This window comes from Podarcis raffonei, chromosome 1 (genome assembly GCF_027172205.1).
Source record: "Podarcis raffonei isolate rPodRaf1 chromosome 1, rPodRaf1.pri, whole genome shotgun sequence".
Lineage (NCBI taxonomy): Eukaryota > Metazoa > Chordata > Lepidosauria > Squamata > Lacertidae > Podarcis > Podarcis raffonei.
The window spans coordinates 22,858,687-22,877,452 of NC_070602.1; the positions used below are offsets into that span (position 1 = coordinate 22,858,687).

The window sequence follows — 18,766 nt, forward strand, 5'->3', positions numbered from 1 at the left end:
CTCGCTTTATTGGCTGAGGGAGCCGGCGTACAGCTTCCAGGTCATGTGGCCAGCATGACTAAGCCGCTTCTGGCGAACCAGAGCAGCGCACGGAAATGCCGTTTACCTTCCCGCCGGAGCGGTACCTATTTATCTACTTGCGCTTTTGACATGCTTTCAAACTGCTAGGTTGGCAGGAGCAGGGACCAAACAACGGGAGCTCACCCTGTTGCAGGGATTCGAACCGCCGACCTTCTGATCGGCAAGTCCTAGGCTCTGTGGTTTAACCCACAGTGCCACCCTATAAGCTTTTATAACCTTTCGGTTATTTTAAACAAGCAAACAAAAAAGCATTAATAAGAGGCAGTGGCAGACAAACTGGCACTTCTCAGCTAGGAAGGGGACACAGCTTCTAACCTCAAAGAATGGATAATATCTTACAACACATACTCTCCAACTCCAGTTTTCCTCAACTCTCCCATACACCATGGGGAGTGAGAGGTTAAAAAAAAAACCCTACCATGAACTGTACTGATGAAGCCCATGGCTAGATAAGCAGTTTCCTATTCATGTCACCGTCAGCAGTCAATGCTATAGGCTGGAGCCAGAATGAGGTCTCTTGGCACTTGGGGCAAACAACATGAAAAGTGCCCCTAAGCAAACCCCATATTTTATTAAATAAAATATCAACAACAATTCACAAAATCATAGAACTGTGGAGTTGGAAGGAATCCTAAGGGTCATTTAATCCAACTTCCTGCAATGCAGGAAACTCAACTCATCCATGACAGATGGCCATCCAACCTCTGCTTAAAAACCTCCAAGGAAGGAGAGCCTACCACCTTCCAAGGGAGACCGTTCCACTTGCTCCAAGTGCTGTTTATCGTTTTATTACAAGTACCGGTATGTTTCCAAGTTTGGTGAAGACTCCGTGGATTTCAGGAGGTCTCAACTTGTTGCTGACTCAGAGAGAACTGATAGCACTTGGGTGTTTGAATCTTTGGATATCTGAGGACATTTCTGCAGGATATAACTCACACTTGTATTTTAGCACCAAATAATGTTGTTGTTGTTTAGTCGTGTCCGACTCTTTGTGACCCCATGGACCAGAGCACACCAGGCACTCCAGTCTTCCACTGCCTCCCGCAGTTTGGTCATACTCATGCTGGTAGCTTCAAGAACACTGTCCAACCATCTCGTCCTCTGTCGTCCCCTTCTCCTTGTGCCCTCAATCTTTCCCAACATCAGGGTATTTTCCAGGGAGTCTTCTCTTCTCATGAGGTGGCCAAAGTATTGGAGCCTCAGCTTCAGGATCTGTCCTTCCAGTGAGTACTCTGGGCTGATTTCGTTAAGAATGGATAGGTTTGATCTTCTTGCAGTCCATGGGACTCTCAAGAGTCTCCTCCAGCATCAAATAATAATCTCACCTAAATGTTAATTTTGTATATAGTGTGCATAATGTCAATAATAACAACAACATTAATCATGATTTGGGTGCCCCCTTCACTCACAGGACCATGGGGAAAACTTGCTTGCCCCACCCTTGTTTTGGCTCTGTTATAGAGCAAATGGATCACAGGCACTAGGCTGCTGCGTTTCAAGATGGGGTGAACTCTTGAGTCCAACAGCCAGTGGTGTTGTACAGTAGGAGGGGGGATTTTCTATGTCCCTGCATGACTTGTTGCAATCCCCAATTAATAATTCTATTAGTCACCATGAACCTTTCTTTTGCTAAACAAATATGGAACATAAATATGGAAGATGAGCAAGATGCTTGTATTAATTCCATTCTAAGTTCTTTACTGCCACAAAAAGTTATCAGACTCTGACAGAATATAACACGTGTCTCTATTATCCTGCTCAGCTGGGCACAGGGAGGAGTGGAACTCTTTTCTCCTTAGTTGCCGGAAATGTTGTGCTTTGCTGCCACTAAGTGTCTGTCGTTGAGAACAGCAATGTTGTTGAGGAGCACACGCACACATCCACACACCTGTTCAACTAGCTAGGATTATGAATGCATTGAATTCTGTATCACCTGTGCTCCCTGCCAACTCTTTTTATCCTAGTCACTTAAATGTGAGTTTTGAAGCAAACAGTGGGACGTCTGGGTCTCCCTTCGTTAAGAGGGTGTTGGGGATAGGCTACTGTCAGGCTGAGGTTGGGGTGCCTGTAGCCGGTCACCACTGTGTTGCAACCATCATGTCCTAGCTGAAAGGAGCCCTGTTGTTGTTGTTTAGTCGTTTAGTCGTGTCCGACTCTTCGTGGCCCCATGGACCAGAGCACACCAGGCACTTCTGTCTTCCACTGCCTCCCGCAGTTTGGTCAAACTCATGCTGGTAGCTTCGCGAACACTATCCAACCATCTTGTCCTCTGTCGTCCCCTTCTCCTTGTGCCCTCCATCTTTCCCAACATCAGGGTCTTTTCCAGGGAGTCCTCTCTTCTCATGAGGTGGCCAAAGTATTGGAGCCTCAGCTTCAGGATCTGTGCTTCCAGTGAGGACTCAGGGCTGATCTCCTTAAGAATGGAGAGGTTTGATCTTCTTGCAGTTCATGGGACTCTCGAGAGTCTCCTCCAGCACCATAATTCCAAAGCATCAATTCTTCGGCGATCAGCCTTCTTTATGATCCAGCTTTCACTTCCATACATCACTACTGGGAAAACCATAGCTTTTACTATACAGACCTTTGTTGGCAAGGTGATGTCTCTGCTTTTTAAGATGCTGTCTAGGTTTGTCATTGCTTTTCTCCCAAGAAGCAGGCGTCTTTTAATTTTGTGACTGCTGTCACCATCTGCAGTGATCATGGAGCCCCCAAAAGTAAAATCTCTCACGGCCTCTATTTCTTCCCCTTCTATTTGCCAGGAGGTGATGGGCCCAGTGGTCATGATCTCCGTTTTTTTGATGTTGAGCTTCAGATCATATTTTGCGCTCTCCTCTTTCACCCTCATTAAAAAGTTCTTTAATTCCTCCTCACTTTCTGCCATCAAGGTTGTGTCATCTGCATATCTGAGGTTGTTGATATTTCTTCCGGCAATCTTAATTCCGGCTAGGGATTCATCCAGCCCAGCCTTTCGCATGATGAATTCTGCATATAAGTTAAATAAGCAGGGAGACAATATACAGCCTTGTCGTACTCCTTTCCCAATTTTGAACCAATCAGTTGTTCCATATCCAGTTCTAACTGTAGCTTCTTGTTCCACATAGAGATTTCTCAGGAGACAGATGAGGTGATCAGGCACTCCCATTTCTTTAAGTGAAAGGAGCCCTAGGGAACTACATTTCCCAGGCTCCCTGCTACTGCAGATGTTGCTGTTCATGGACAGTAGGTAGAGGCTCGTGAGAGAGCAGAAGTAAGGCAAAGTCAGACATTGTTGCTGTTGCTGCATGCTGCTCCTGTCCCACCAGAAAAAAATGACACAGAAGTGCCTCCTCCTGCTGCCTTTTCTCACCGGAAGACACCTCTGTTGTCATAGTTAATGTGGAATCATGTCTGGTGAACCTGCTTTATACTATTGTTATCATCATCATGTTGTTGTTGTTGTTGTTTAGTCGTTTAGTCGTGTCCGACTCTTCGTGACCCCATGGACCAGAGCACGCCAGGCACTTCTGTCTTCCACTGCCATGAGTTTGGTCAGACTCATGTTTGTAGCTTCGAAGACACTATCCAACCAATCATCATCATAATCACTTTTAATTTGTATACCGTCTTTCTATCTTACAATACTCAAGGTGGTTTACAAGCTGAAGAAACAAAGAATGTACAATGTACAATCTAATGCCATACAAAAATGTGATAATAAAGCATAGCTTTTAAATAAACAATCTACATCAAATAAAGTAACATTCAACCATTGTTATGTTGTTGTTTGCAAGCTGAAACACCCACAAAATGGATTAAAGATTTTTTATTTTTAAAAGAGAATTGCTAATGGAAGTGATTCATTTTTATGACTAAGAAGCTGTTCATCTAAGACAAGTTATTCAGAGACCTGAGTTTTTTCTTCCATTTGCTTACCAAACTTTTATCAGCTTCCCTTCTGCCCTAGATGGAGCTCTCACTGGGTGGGTGGTTGAAGATACACTGGGTGGGTGGTTGAAGATACCCTCCTGGCGTTCACTTTAGTCTCGCAACTGTGGAGTTTTTTTGTTTTTGTTTTTGTTTTTAATTTGAAAGACTCCCACTTCATATAGTTGCATCCTATGTGGTTTTGGCAACAGATGAGCTGAGGAAATTAACATGGAGGACAGGTCTCCTGTGTAGTTTTTGTATCAGAGCCACTGACCCTCATTTTTATGTGAGGACTACGGGAAGATTTCCACGTAGCCTGTTCCAGCCACATAATTTTAAATTCTGAAAATCTATCCCCTGTACTAGCCCACAAGCACTGCGTAGACAGGCGGAGTCCCCCCCAACTCCAGGTGACTCCCGAGTGGAATAATGACTCAAGACAACGCGCTATGGGATTAAAATTGGCCACAACTTTATTAAGTTTCGGATGTAGGGAGACCTTGGCTCAGGCATTGGGCGTTTATCCTTCCCAGTCCCCAGCCGGGGATCTGGGAGACATCAGAGTTATCCAGAATGTGTGGGGACTGGGCTGGCTCTGGAGAACATATCTTCAAGCAGAGAGCCCGCCCTCCGTTTCGCTGCCGTTGGAGGGGAGAGCAATGACAACCTCTTGGTGTATGGCCAATGCCTCCCCTCAATACCCCTTTAAAGGGGAACCCTGGGATCACCGCCACAAGGGTGGTTCACCGCTTCATCTCTCCCCCCCCCCCAATTTAGGAAGATAGACTAAAGGATTACGCCCAAGGCCTGAAACCACCAAAGTTGTGACGTTTTGCTACAGGGAAGGCAAAACCTGCCAATGCAGGAAAATTCCTTTCTGGCCCTTCAACAGCAACCATGACGTAGCAGCGCCTGCATACCTGTGGAGAAGAGGTTAACCTGCAAAAGAAGAATTATGGTAACTGAGGGAGGGCAGGGTGGGAAAAGCTCTGGAGTCAACTGACACTTCGCAGGTAATATTCACCTTCTGTCGTGTTGGCAGGGTGGTCCCTCCCCCTACCTGGCCAATCCCCTGGCAACGCCTCCCCAGGCAGGATTGGGCAACTGGCTGAGGTAGGCAGAGACCTCCAGGTATCCAGCCTGGGGAGGGCAAACCAGCCCGTACTACTGGGAGCCACACTGGGATCCAGGGGGCTGCGTGCGACCACGCAAAAGGTGCCCCCCATTTGATGTGGGGAGCGGTCATTTCTGAAGCTGGATCAGTTTATGAGTCCTGCTGCTATTAGGAGTCACTGTGACAGAACTTCAACTCTTCCAACTGTCATCCTCTGGAACCCAGGATAAAAGCAAACAGTTGGCTGGCTCTCTTGGAAGTGGGAAAGATGGCTCAGCAAAACTGATACAGCCTTGGCAAAGAAGGTACTTTAAAATGTGAAGTGGTATAGAAATAGTTTAAAGAAAGAAAGAAATGCTTCATTTGGGCACAAGATAATGCCAAGTATGGCACCCCCATGCCAATAATACGCAATATCGCAATTCATTAATCTGATGAAGTATTCACTCTTTCTGTTTAATGATAATAATGATATAATTAACTATATAATTATAATTACAGGTTGCCAATATGGTATAGTGGTTAGAGTGCTTTATAATATTATTAACATTGTAGGAAGGACAAAGAGATTCTTTTGCATATATTGAGAATATTAAATAGGTCTTTGTTATTACTTTGGTTTTATCATTATGCTTGAGGCCTTCAAATGAGTTTTTTTTAATGCAAAGACCCATATTTAGCTTTCAGTTCTACCATATGTCTGCATTGAAAAAACAGGAGAAATGGAGGTTGAGTATTATTGCTGCCTGTTCATAAGAAATAATTTGATCCTGCACAAATCAGTTGCTTACAGTTTAACAAAGTAGTCCATTTTTTTAATCTATTATCTTTTCTTTTTTTAAAAATATATCTTTATTTTTAACGTTCATACCCTGCCTATTTATTCATTTGAGATCCGCACGGCATCTGTTTTGTTTGTTTGTATGAAACAAACAAAACAGAAAACAAAAGTAATCCAGTTATACAGAGCAGGAATAGGGAACCTTTGTTTCTCCAGTTGACATTAGACTTCAGCTCCCATCACTCCTAGAGATGGTCACCGGTCAGATGAAGTAGTAGAGCAACATTAGGAGTACAAGTTCCACATCCCTCACAGAAACAAAGATTTGTAGAGTTGGAAAGGGACCCTGAGGATAATCTAGTCCAACCCCCTCCAATGTAAGCATATGCAGCTGTTTCATAAGTGGACTGAATCCTTAAATCCAAGACTTTACTTTTCCCCTGTGGCATTCACATGTAGTAGAGAAAGGCAAGGCATTTAACTCAGGAGTGCATTTGCATACCCTCCAGCATATCTCCAAGGAAAATAGAGGGACATTCTGGAATCAAATCAGAAACCTGGATGGCTTCTGCAAATCCAGGACTGTCCCTGAAAAATAGGGACACTTGGAGGGTTTGCATCTGGGGTGGGAACTAAATCTTCTTTCTGCCATAGGTGAACCCAGGGTTTGGAACAGGAAGCAGGTTTCAGCTTGCAGTTTCCATAGCACCTAAGGGAACTCTTTGATGACCAAGCATGTTGCTTTTACCTGCATCCTTGTTGTCTTTCTTGATCACTGTATATATTGTGTGACTATTGGGGGACCAGCTTTATATATAGCTTTGAATTAAATGCACATTTATATTATTTTTACAATTACAGATGGCGCTGTTGCAGCTTTATCTTGTGCTTGCCGCTGTTCTACAGCTTTCATCAGGACTTTCCTACAATATAAATAGTAAGTTGTATTTTACTTTATTTCACCTTCCTATTCTTGCATACAGGTTAGTTACTAGTGCACTGAATCTCACAGCCATGCATTTGCATGTGCTGTGATTTGCAAAGGACTCCATAAAGATCAGAACTTTATTTTGCCCGAGTGATGTATCACTATAGGGCCCACCTTTCAAAGGGAAATGTGTGCACACAGTTTTGGGAACTGAATCCCGTATTTTTTTATTTTTTTTACTGCAGCAGATGCAAGAAGCTTCTTAAAAAAAACCCAACATATTAAAGAGCAAGAGATATTTGCTAACAATGTTGAATGCGTGTTGTCTAGGAGTCAAGTGAGCCACAGTGAGAGAGCTTGGAAAGATAGGTTAATTTGGTTCTCCAAACCCATGCAGTCTAGCTTTGGTTTAAAGATTACCATAAATATATTATTTATTTTCTTATTGCCCACCCTAAACCCTACGTCTCCCAGTAAAACTTCCTTCCTGAGACTGTTAATAATAATGAATGTTGTTATTGTGGTTATTACTACTGTATTTTTTATTTATCACTCACAAAAGCCAATGCTATCCATATCAGCCCACAATTTCACTTTTGATTTGCGTTTTAGTATATTCAAGTTCTGTAATATCATCTTTGAAAATATTAGTGATCATATTTTTTTCTCACTCAGTGGGGAGCAATTCGAGTTTTTCTTGCTACACAGAGGATCAATCTATGACATCTAAGACAATTAAATTGTTTCTTTCAGATGACACTTTGGTAAGTTTCCAGCAATGTATTTCCAGTTGCAATTGAATGGGGAGTAGCTCAGCAAATACATTGGTACCTTGGTTTACAACCATAATCCGTTGTAAACCAAAACAGGTTGTAACCCAAGGCACGCTTTCGCCAATGGGGTCTCCCCCCCAAAAAAAGGGTTGTAATCCAAAAAAACGGACACGCACTTCCGGGTTTGACATGGTTGTAATCCAAAAAGGTTGTAATCCAAAACGGTTGCAAACCAAGGTACCACTGTAACGCACTTGTATTAAGGCAGCGGGGAATAACTTGCCAATGCACCCTTCTTTGGTTCGGCAGAATAAGTTAATCAATTCTTTTATTTTCTTCCCCAAATTTAGGAAAAGGAAAGGGAATGAGAAAGTAATTAAAATAAGGGCATGGTAATATTATATAAATAAATAAATACAAAAGTAATAAAGAACTCATCGTCAGTTCACATTATGGATACCATAACCATTGGTGCATAAATCATAGAAGCTCATTTAAGTTCTCCAAATGTCCAGATAGATATCCACAAGAAGTTGATATCTAGATGACATATGTTTAAATGGATTGTTTGCTGTCATCACTAGCTGAATCGGAAGCGGTTAGACTAAGAAGCTTAGCTAAATGGAGTGAAATATTATTGGTTGTTCAGACTCCCCTTGGATCTAACAACACCGTATGTTATTTAAAGAATTTGTATTTATTTATAGGTATCAAAACAAAACATAGTATTGCAGTTTGTTTATTTAAATAAACAATAAAAGGGTGTTCTAGCTTCTGAACTTACTGCAGCTATGAATATAGCCAGGTAATTTCTTTTACATGCTGCAGGGCTAATGAGTCTGGAATCAGGATTCTCCCTTTCTTCCCTCCTGCCATATGGACAGCATTGAACTTCATGGAGCTACATCGGGGTTGCCAACCTTTTGGAGGGGGGGCAGTGGGCACATTTTGAATTTGAAGGAAGTTCTGTGAGTGCCAGTCACAAAATGGCTGCCATGGGGAGTGTGGCATAACACATCCTGGCTGCTGTGCGGGGCATGGAAAAGACACAAAATTAGACACATTAGTACAGCCATTGCTGCTGCTCCCACCCTCTTCCTGAACAGCCTCCCCATGGTTGGCAAGCAAATAGGATGGACCAACAGGCAAGAAGGGAAACCATCCCTGCCAGTTTTTGCCCTGTGCAAATCCTTCAAAACCAACCAGATTGTGAGGGGCATTTTTTCTCTTTTGAGATACAGTGGTACCTCGGGTTACATACGCTTCAGGTTACATACGCTTCAGGTTACAGACTCCACTAACTCAGAAATAGTACCTCGGGTTAAGAACTTTACCTCAGGATGAGAACAGAAATCGTGCTCCAACGGCGCGGCAGCAGGAGGCTCCATTAGCTAAAGTGGCGCTTCAGGTTAAGAACGGACCTCCAGAACAAATGAAGTACTTAAACCGAGGTACCACTGTAAAACTTAAAATAAAAAGCTAGAAGAAGGCCTGGCCTGGTGAAGTCTCTCCCCTCACAGGTCTTCCTCCAGACATTGCTCCCTTATGAGGAGTCCCAGGGCTGGAGGGTAGGGCAGGGCAGGTGGAAGAAGGCCTGGCCTGGTGAAGAAAGCCTTGCCAACACAGCCTCAGGATATTGTCAGGGATGAAACAAAGGGCAGCCTTGATTGCCCATTTAGAAAGGAAAAGGAAGGATGGCAGGAAGGGGCCTTGGGGTGCAACAGAAGGTCAAACTTAAACATTTTAGGGATTTTGGCTAATTAAACCATTTATGGCCTTTTAAATGTGTCTGTGGGGGATTTATTGTGGGATTTTTTGCCATTATGTTATGTATTTTGTGCTTTTCAGGTATATTAATTTGTTAGATAATTATCATTTTCTATACTTTAACCCTAAACTTCCCAATTCTCCGTGGCACACTTGCCCATGCCAGCCAAAAGCAGGCAAAATCACTTGAGAGGGCAAGGGCAAGTTTGTGTCGCACAGCGGTAAATTAATCAACGCAGAGTCTTCTTTATAAACAGAATAAAACTTTTACTTGAAGAAAATAAACTTGTTCAGAAACAGCATAGTTTAAGAGCATACACAGAGTGCTCATAGCAGCTATCTTAGGCTTCAGAGAGGCACAGTTTTAGTTACTGATTAATTGGGAGTCCTGCAGCCGCTTGCTCTGTCTGCAACAGCTATACATTTACATACTGAGCTGAGACTGACTCTGATAGAGACTGCATTACAGACTGACGCCCAGAGAGAAAATGGCTACTTTATATAGGAAGAATGAGTCATCACTCAAGATGAGTCATGTGTCATGATGAATTAGCAATTTACTGTTAGCAGTTACAGCTAGCAGGCTTGAAAAGATTGTGTAAGGCCTTGTAGGCCGTGCCTAGGCCTAGCCAGCTTCTGCCCTCAAAAACCTTTGTCTCATGACAAGTTGTCCCACAAAAACGAGGATTTCTGCCTACTTTTCCTTTTTGACTCCTTAAATTATTATTATTATTATTATTATTATTATTATTATTATTATTATTATTATTATTTTATACCCCACCCATCTGGCTGGGTTTCCCCAGCCACTCTGGGCGGCTTCCAACCAAATATTAAAATACAGTAGTACATCGAACATTAAAAGCTTCCCTAAACAGGGCTGCCTTCAGATGTCTTCTAAAAGTTTGGTAATTGTTGTTTGTTTGTTTGTTTGTTTGTTTGTTGCAGCTTCCGCTTTTGAAATCAATGCAGGTTGCCATTTAAAGTTTTAATAATTCCAGATGTTGTGGATTTGTGCTTCATATGTTAATCCTGGGTTTTTTTCCCGTTAAAGACTGTCCGCTGTCATTTGTATAATATTAATAAACCCGACACCGAGGAGAACAGACGGAAGAATCTAGTTCTTTTTACTTCAGTTGGTCTTGCTCCCAGCATCCAGATCTTCAACAGTACCTACTCCAAAGTCTTCTACTTCAAAATGACTCTGGTAAAGCATTGCGGAAGGGCTCATAGCACATCATTTACATGCAGAAGGTCCCAGGTTCACTCCCTGGCTATTTCCGGTTAAAAGGGATCAGGTAGCAGGTGGTCACCTCTGCCTGAACTCAGGACAGCCACTGTCACCAGAATACTTATTAAACAATGCCCTAACATTCGGCTGGAAACTTACAGTGGTCCAAAGTGTAGCCCAAGGACCGCATGTGGTCCTCAAGACCTTTTTTGGTGGCCCTCAGCAACATTTGACACCCCCTCAGCCCTTGCATTGCCTTCCCAAAGCCAGCTAAGTGAGGTGCTTGGTTTGGGAAAGGAGGCGCGAAGGCTCTGGCAAGGTCCTAGAACCCTATTACCTCCTTCCCGAAGCTGGGAAAGCGCTAACTGCATCAAGGCAGTTTGTTGCCCACAGATTACATGGTCAGAGTACTCTTGCAGCCCACTTGGTATAAAAGTTGGGCCGGCCTGAGCTAGATCTGACTTGGTTTAAGGCAGGTTCCTGGGGTGGATCTACACTCATGGTTTTTAACGTTAAGGAAGGCTTAAGGAACGGTTTTAATAACCATATGGACACATCACGTCCTACTTTTAACGTTCATAATGCTTTATTAAAATGTGATACCAGAGGGTGCTGCAGAGCAACCAGCAACTGGCAGTAGGGAGACAGCTGTTTTGATTTTTAAAAGATGTAAAAAAAGAAAAAGAAAGATGCTTTATTTTACAAGTATGCCCTGTGACGTTTTGTAACGATATATCTAATATCGTTCTAATAACGTTAAACAAATCAGTGTAGATCCAGCCCTGTATCCCCTTTGAACTATGGTGTGGTATTATATAATTTTTGAAAATGTGGGGTTTTTTGTTTTTATTATGTATTTAGTGTTTTTATATTGTGATTTTATTTTGTAACTGCCCTCAGATCTGTGGATATAGGGCAGTATACAAATGTAATAATAACGATAATAAGCAATAAGCAATAGAGTGGCAATTTTAACTTAACCTTTTCCTTAAAAGAATGCAAACCCCACATGAACTCTGCAAATAAATGCATGTGAAAAGCATTAGCAGGAATCAAGTATCATAGTCATGGAGCTTTTCCTGATGTGCTTTACATTGTTTCCAACAGTGTAAGGTGCCAGTGGCATTTTCTGTATTAGCAGGAGCCGGGCACCTTATTCTCTGGATCATGTTGCAGCATGCCAGAAAGGGGAAGTTTCTGCTTGCTCTCTGCTACTTCAATGGAGGATGTCTACTGGTGGCTACTAGCAATGATGGAGGCGATGCTGTGCCCTCCATGGACCATGGATGCAATGCTCTGCTTCCACAGTGGGAGGCTGTATGCTTCTGAATACCATTTGTTGTGATCGTAGGAGGGTCGTTCCATGTCAAGTTATCCAACTTTTATACCTCATGTCATCCAATTTTCTTCATATTTTGCACACTTGTTGAATGAAGAAAACTAAGTTTAAAACTTTTTTTTAAAATCTCAGCCCATTTTTTAGTTATGAAGGTTTGAAATTTTAAAAAATTGACAATTTTAGTCTTCCTGGATTACACAAAAAGCTTAAGAGCTCAGCCCAGAATTGAGGTACATCAAAGCTAAAAACACCAATCTCTTCATAACTTCATGGGCTTTAATAGCACATGTCACATAATGGACTTACTTTAAATTTTAAATGTCAGCTAAAAAAAATATTAAAAGTGATTAAAAAAAAATTAATATGGTTTTGAAAAATCCCAAAACATTGTATGGATTATTTAATATTTCTAAGGGCTGCTTGCAAAATTTCATCTTGGGGTCTCACTGGGATCACGTATATATATATATGGAGAGAGAGAGAGTACATACATGTCTGCCATATTGGGTTCTATTTGTGATAAATAGGTCTTTTGGGAGTAAAATATAACAGAAAAAAGCAAGACTTCAAACTATAATATCAGTTACTTTAGGCATTTCTTTAGAAAGTTTTTCAATTGAAAGGTATCTGAAAAGCTTGTCAGGCTTTTCTTTTAAAAATGTGTTCCAAAGCCAAGTGATAGCTTTCTGTTGCACAATAGAATTAACACTTTGAAAGAATTTTTGTTAGTACTTCATTTCATGAACATTAACAACAAAAAACATATCAAACCACTGTGAGAAACAGTTCTTAAGCTATGAGACTATCAGCTATGAAAATTCATAATTGGAAAATCAGTCCGCACAGTAGTTTACCTAAATGTATGTGACTCTTCAAGTATTTAAGACTAAAAATCTTGGGTTGCCATCCTTTTTTTAAACAAAAGGGAGACGGTGTGGATTCGTGGAGTATTGAAATCAACCGAGAAGAGTTAACATATAATACAGGTGAGAGATTTATAATTTCCACTTATTTATCCTCACTGGCTATTGATGCTTCCTTGTGTTGTTGCTGCTGTTTTTGTACTCACGTAAGTTGGTGAGTACATTTCATTTCAAAAGAAACATTTCGCACAAAATCCTGCTAGCAGGGGGGAAATTTGGAAACTTGGTAGTGAGCATTTGGCACAATCTCAAATGGTGCATAAGTAGTATACCAACTTCAGTGGAGATAAAGCAAGTTTCGGGATAATGTATATTGCATTCATTTTGACTGTGATATTTTTGTAACTTAAAACAAAAAACTTTTTGTAACTTGAATAGAAAAAAATAGAAAAATTAATTGGCTAGAAAAAATATGCAGGAATGTACATTACTAAGAATTCAGTTGAAGAGCAGTTCACCATTGTAGGCAAATTTGAGAAGAGCATGTAGTTGTCATCAACTTTGGCGATCTCTCGTAGCCAAGTAATATTGACGTAAGCATACAGCAATATCCACTTGTGTCTATCTGCAAGTGGAATGAGTTTCCAATTGTGCAACGAGTCTTTGCCCACTGAAATTTGCTCCAGAGGGTTTGGTCGTGGGGATTGCAAGAGGGAGAAGAAAAGAAAACCCTGTTGTGCGAGCAGAGGCCTGTTTGCTTGACGTTGGATATCACCCATAATACTTGTGTACTTATATGACTAATCTGTCTCTGTCTTTCTCGTACATGCCGCTGAAACAGATATTAATCCAATTGAGGAATGGTTTGTAAAATTTAATATGCATCATGGTTTAAATATGTTCACTACTACGGGAACCTTGTTGGATGTCATACGAGGTACGTCATAGCTCATAGGGAGTGTTTGCGGTTTTGTAAGTAATTGTGGTCTTGTGGAAATTAGCACGGACATTAAGTTTTCTGAATTTATTCATATGATATGGAATGTTTTATTTATATTCCGCTTTTTTGGCCCAAAGGCTCCAAAGCAGTAAACAACATTGATACATATGAATACAAAAGAATTGAATGATAAAATTGCAACACATAAAATATCTCAATCAAAACAAACTATAATACTGGCAGGATTTCGATAGCCACCATCATGAAAAAAGAGAGCATCCCGTGTGTGTGTGTGTGTGTGTGTGTGTGTATGTGTATGTGTATTTTACTAAGAACAGGTCTAAGGAAGGTACTCATTACTTGAAGCGGTCTCCTAGTACTCTTCAATTTCCAGCAGACTTAGACAACCTTGTCTCTTCTGTATGCCTTCACCCACTTCTGTATTTCCCCCTACCTTCCACCACAGTGATGGCAGTCCCATTCCCATCCCCCACCCCAACCCTGGACCAGACTGATAACATCCCTTACTCACCTCCAAGGGTGTCTCCACAAATTTCAGAGATAGTTGCATATTTCCTTCACTCTTTAAGTAAAAAGCAGAAAGAATTTTTGCTTTCTTAAACATTAGTGCTCTTTTGCAGATCCTCTTCTTCAGTGGTATTGGACCCTTGGTGAAAACGTGAAAGTTCATGATACATTGTCTAAAGTAGCCAATATCAAAATAGCAAAAACTCCTTGTGCAAGTGATGTAGCATTACTTGGTCTGATCTATAAAACTAAAAATATAGGTAAGTATCTTGCATTTTTACATAATTAGCTGATCCACCAGCTTCATTTTCCGACTGGGTAAAGTGGGATGTAACATTTTAAAATAAGTATACTTGTTTACTCAGAAGTAAGTCCCATTGTGTTGACTGAGTTTCTCCCAAAAAGCTCAGCAACTTTTACTTCTAGAAATACAGCAACTCTAGGCAGCAGGGAAAGGCCTTCTTGCTGCCATGTGCTTTGAAAGGAGTAGAGGAGCAAGCTCCCCTTAGAGCAACAGGACTGAGGACATTCTGTTGTTCTCAGAGGGCCTGGTGCAGCTTTCATGGACAATTCCCTCTCACAGCAATGGAAAAGACTTTGTTGTTGTTGTTTACAAAAATATCATTTGCAGTTTTGCAAACCTTGTGCATCGCTGGCACTATTTTAGCTCAGCAAGCAATGACACTTGCATACTGAGCATTCAAAATAGATGGAATAAATGGTAGGTATGCATTTTTTGAAATGGTATTCCCCCCCCCAAAAAAAAGAAACAATTAATTTGAATTAATTGCTCACTGGTTTGTTTGTTTTTAGTCAAATATGTGTATGATGGTGAAAAGCATGACTACTAGAGCATTTTCCTGAGAATCTCAGGTGGGAAGGAGAGGACAGGACACAACCACTACACTGCAGCGTATTCTACAATAACCACAGGAATACGCCAGGGATATGTTTGCAACTGTCCCCCACCCCATACCGAACCACCTGCTTGTGCTTATTAACTTAGATATGTGGTACTAGTAAAGCAGACAAACATGCTTTCTTTCAGTGTGTGCAAATAGGTTTGAGCTGAGTTTTTAAGGTCTGTAATTGTATCTGTGGATACAGGGGTGCTTATTTCCTGATTTTGCTGCTGTTGGGGTGATAGGTTGTTCTTCTACCTAGACTCAACATATATTTGTAAATAAACTCAAATATCACAGAGAAACCTCCAAACCAAACCAGCTACACTGCTGAAATTTCTGGGAAATATGAAGCTTTATAACAGTTTAATAAATGCTGGTAGCCTGGCTTTATACTGTGATTCAGTTTTCATGTAATGATTAGTTTTCTTTTGTATTTGAAGGACTAATTTTAGGATTGACTGACAGTGGATTTACGGGTGAGGATACGGTATGGTTTAACTTGTCTGCTACCATTTGTGCCATCTTGGAAAACGGTAATTACTCTATAAACGGTAACATAGCTTCTCTATTTATAAGAGTGTCACTATAGACTGCACTCAGCTTTTATGTGAGCCAGATTTGGGGGGGGGGGGAGTGTGGCCTATATTCAGACCAATACAGTAATTGTAGGTGTCAGAGTGAAGGTTGTGGTGTGATGTGGTGTTGTTCAAAACCCTAGGATCTGGAGAGCCCTCCCTCATCCCTTTTCTTTGGACAGCGATAAGAAAGAATCTCTGCCTCCTTGGGTCCCAAATTTCAGCTTCTTGGATATGGGAACCCTCATCCCTCAGCATTTAGGGTCTTCTCTCCCTGGGGTGGGATTGACAGGTCAGATTCTACAGCCTGTTTAGGGCTTTTGACTGACGCCAGCCTTGAATCTGGCATGTTGGGCTACTGGTGCTTTCAGCTGTGGTTCCCCGGGTTGCCATTTTTTTTACTCTGGAGTGCAGAACCTCCAAGTGTCCCTATTTTCCAGAGACAGTCCCAGATTTACAGGAGCTGTCCCGGTTTCTGATTTGATCCCAGAATGCCCCACTTTTTCTTAGGATAGCCCTATTTTCATCAGAGAAATACTGGAGGGTATGGAGTTATCTGACCCCCAAGGCATCTGAAGGCAGCCCCTATAGGGAAGGTGGTTTTTTAAATGTTTAATGTTTTATTGTTTTTTATAAATGTTGGAAGCCACCCAGAGTGGCTGGAGCAACACAGTCAGATGGGCAGGGTCGGAAAAGTCAGCCTCTATTCTTGCTGCCCCCTGAACTTGCCTTTGCTATATCTTTTTTTAAAAAAAATGCAGCAAAGGAGCAGGGTTCGAAAGAGCAGATTTCATCACTCCCCCTCTCTAAAAACCACATAGATCTAGACCTTCTTCAAATGCATATCAGGTGCATGGATTGCTCAACAGATCTGGGTGTCTCAATATGGGTGTAATTTGCCATGTCTATAACAAGTAATGATAGAAGTCTGAGAGATGCAACTCAGGTTACTCACAGTGCCTTTTCTCTCCTCAAGATTGTTACGGACTTGCGCTTGTGGATCTCACCGTAACAAATACTCGTCTTGTACTCCTCACCTCACTAGGATTATTTATCAGTGATGATCTGCGCATTGTAACTGGAAAGCTGTTGCAGGTACGTATGTGTACTTCTAAATATCCCTGTGTCCCCTTCCCCCAATCATCTAATGTTTTAAAAACCACTGGTAAGCATACTGCGAAAAAACTAAGTTTGGAAGATCTCCTCCTGAAATCTATTAACAGTTCAATGCCATACAGGTCTGCTCAGAAGATAATCTCGTTCAGTTTAAGACTATAACCCTACTATACACATTTCGCTGCAAGTAAGTCCCATTGAACATGGTGAGAACTATGTCTGGGGAGGCACATCTAGGATTGTGTTGTTAATCTGTGTACTAATCATTCTCTCTCCAGTTCACCTGATGAACTAAGTGTATGAAGAGGCTAAGCTGGTTGCTTCGTATGTGAACCATTTTAACCTTACCAAACTTGTGGTCTTTTTCTATGCTAGGGGAAGTGGGAAACTTTGGAAAGAACTTTTTTAAAGGTCTTGACAGCCTGGAGCAACCTAGCCAGATGGGCGGGGTATAAATAATAAAATTTATTTTCATATTCCCATGCTTCACTTTTGCTGCATATTTTGTGATTTTAAACATCTGTCGGGGTCTCTCAATAAAGAGTACTTGCCCCAAACTTGGATCTTGGTATCCAGGACTTCTCCTTTCTGTACCTTTTTTTTTCTTTGCACCAACAGTAGCTTTGCTGCAATTAATAGATACCTCTTATATTAAGATCAATCTCTGTGGCCCTGCTTCAGGAGTGGTACCTTTAGAAGTGAAGGGGGTTGTGACAGGGCCTTTTCTGTTGTAGCCCTTGTCTTTGGAAGCCTCTCCCCAGAGAGTTTTGCTGGCACCATTGTTGAATTCTTTTTAGTGATGGGTATGGTACTTGATTTCCTTAGGTGTTTTAGCTGTTGGTTTGTAGCTATTGCTTATTTCCTGTTATCTCACAGGAAAAGTACATGCCCTGGCTAGGTTGCCCCAGGCTGTTGGTGGAGACAGGCTTCTTATGTCACTCAAAACAACCAATGACCATGTTAATAATATGGAGTGTAAGTGGTAAATGAATATGTAAAGTAATACACTTGTGAAATTGCTTGTGAAAAGTGTGGGAAAGAAAGTGATGATTCATACAATTTGGTCTTATTGTGTTTTATTTCAGTTCAACAAACCAACCTTATGTGGCTTTGAAATGGTGAGAAATTGCTAAATGTTGTGTTTGTTGTTCTCAGTGGTGTGTTTTTGTAACATCTCACAAATAATGTTTTCTGAAACTCTTTGTGGCATTCATTTTGTTAGCCATTTAGAAATAAGTGTCCCAAGGATCATAAATCACGTAGTATACGGATCCTAACAATGAAATCCAGAGACCCTGGTACACTGGGCAGAATGCTAACATTGGCTTAGTATTGACATCAAATGTGTTGTCTGAATCCTGTGCATTTCCAGCTGCAAGTTCAAATGTAAGTGGCAGCACTCTAAAGGAGAGAAAACATAGCAATATATTGTGATACACACACCCACACCCCAGCACTGACACAATGCAATCTCTGTATGTTAGGCAACTGACGCCTGCAAGTCAGCCGTGTTGCTTCCATGCCCTCACCCACCTCGACGACACATAGAAGACAGAAGCTTGCAGGCACACACACAGAGCCCAATAAACATAGCTTTCTAGCGACAACACAATTGACGGGAAAACTCACAGGAATCAGTTGCTTGATAGCCAACGCCTTGCTTTTAATATTCTCCGAAGACACTGAACTTCATTTCTCCACCCCACCCCACCCCACCCCCCATGCCGACCAACTGCATGGTTTGTAGACAGGGGAATTATTGGGCTGTCTTTGTTTTTATTTTTATTATGTAATCTGCGTTTTTTAATTGAAATTTATTGTTGTGAACTGCCCTGAGATCTGCAGTTATAGGGCAGTATATTAGTACTACTACTACTACTACTACTACTACTACTGGTTTATCACAGTCGCAGTTCACA

The 18,766-nt window shown here is 41.4% G+C and overlaps 1 protein-coding gene across 2 annotated transcripts in view; it reads left to right on the plus strand.

The window, feature by feature from the left end:
* The first annotated feature begins 5,314 nt into the window (after positions 1 to 5,314).
* Positions 5,315 to 18,766, plus strand: part of LOC128407868 (cation channel sperm-associated auxiliary subunit beta-like) — a 48,907-nt gene continuing 35,455 nt past the window's right edge. For both annotated transcript variants that reach the window (XM_053376805.1, XM_053376814.1), the window contains exons 1-10: positions 5,315 to 5,406; positions 6,744 to 6,819; positions 7,486 to 7,574; positions 10,405 to 10,557; positions 12,846 to 12,906; positions 13,625 to 13,720; positions 14,365 to 14,511; positions 15,597 to 15,689; positions 16,708 to 16,826; positions 17,933 to 17,965. In XM_053376805.1, coding sequence (XP_053232780.1) covers positions 6,744 to 6,819; positions 7,486 to 7,574; positions 10,405 to 10,557; positions 12,846 to 12,906; positions 13,625 to 13,720; positions 14,365 to 14,511; positions 15,597 to 15,689; positions 16,708 to 16,826; positions 17,933 to 17,965 — 867 coding nt within the window. In that variant the 5' untranslated portion in view covers positions 5,315 to 5,406. The remainder of the gene's footprint in view (positions 5,407 to 6,743; positions 6,820 to 7,485; positions 7,575 to 10,404; positions 10,558 to 12,845; positions 12,907 to 13,624; positions 13,721 to 14,364; positions 14,512 to 15,596; positions 15,690 to 16,707; positions 16,827 to 17,932; positions 17,966 to 18,766) is intronic.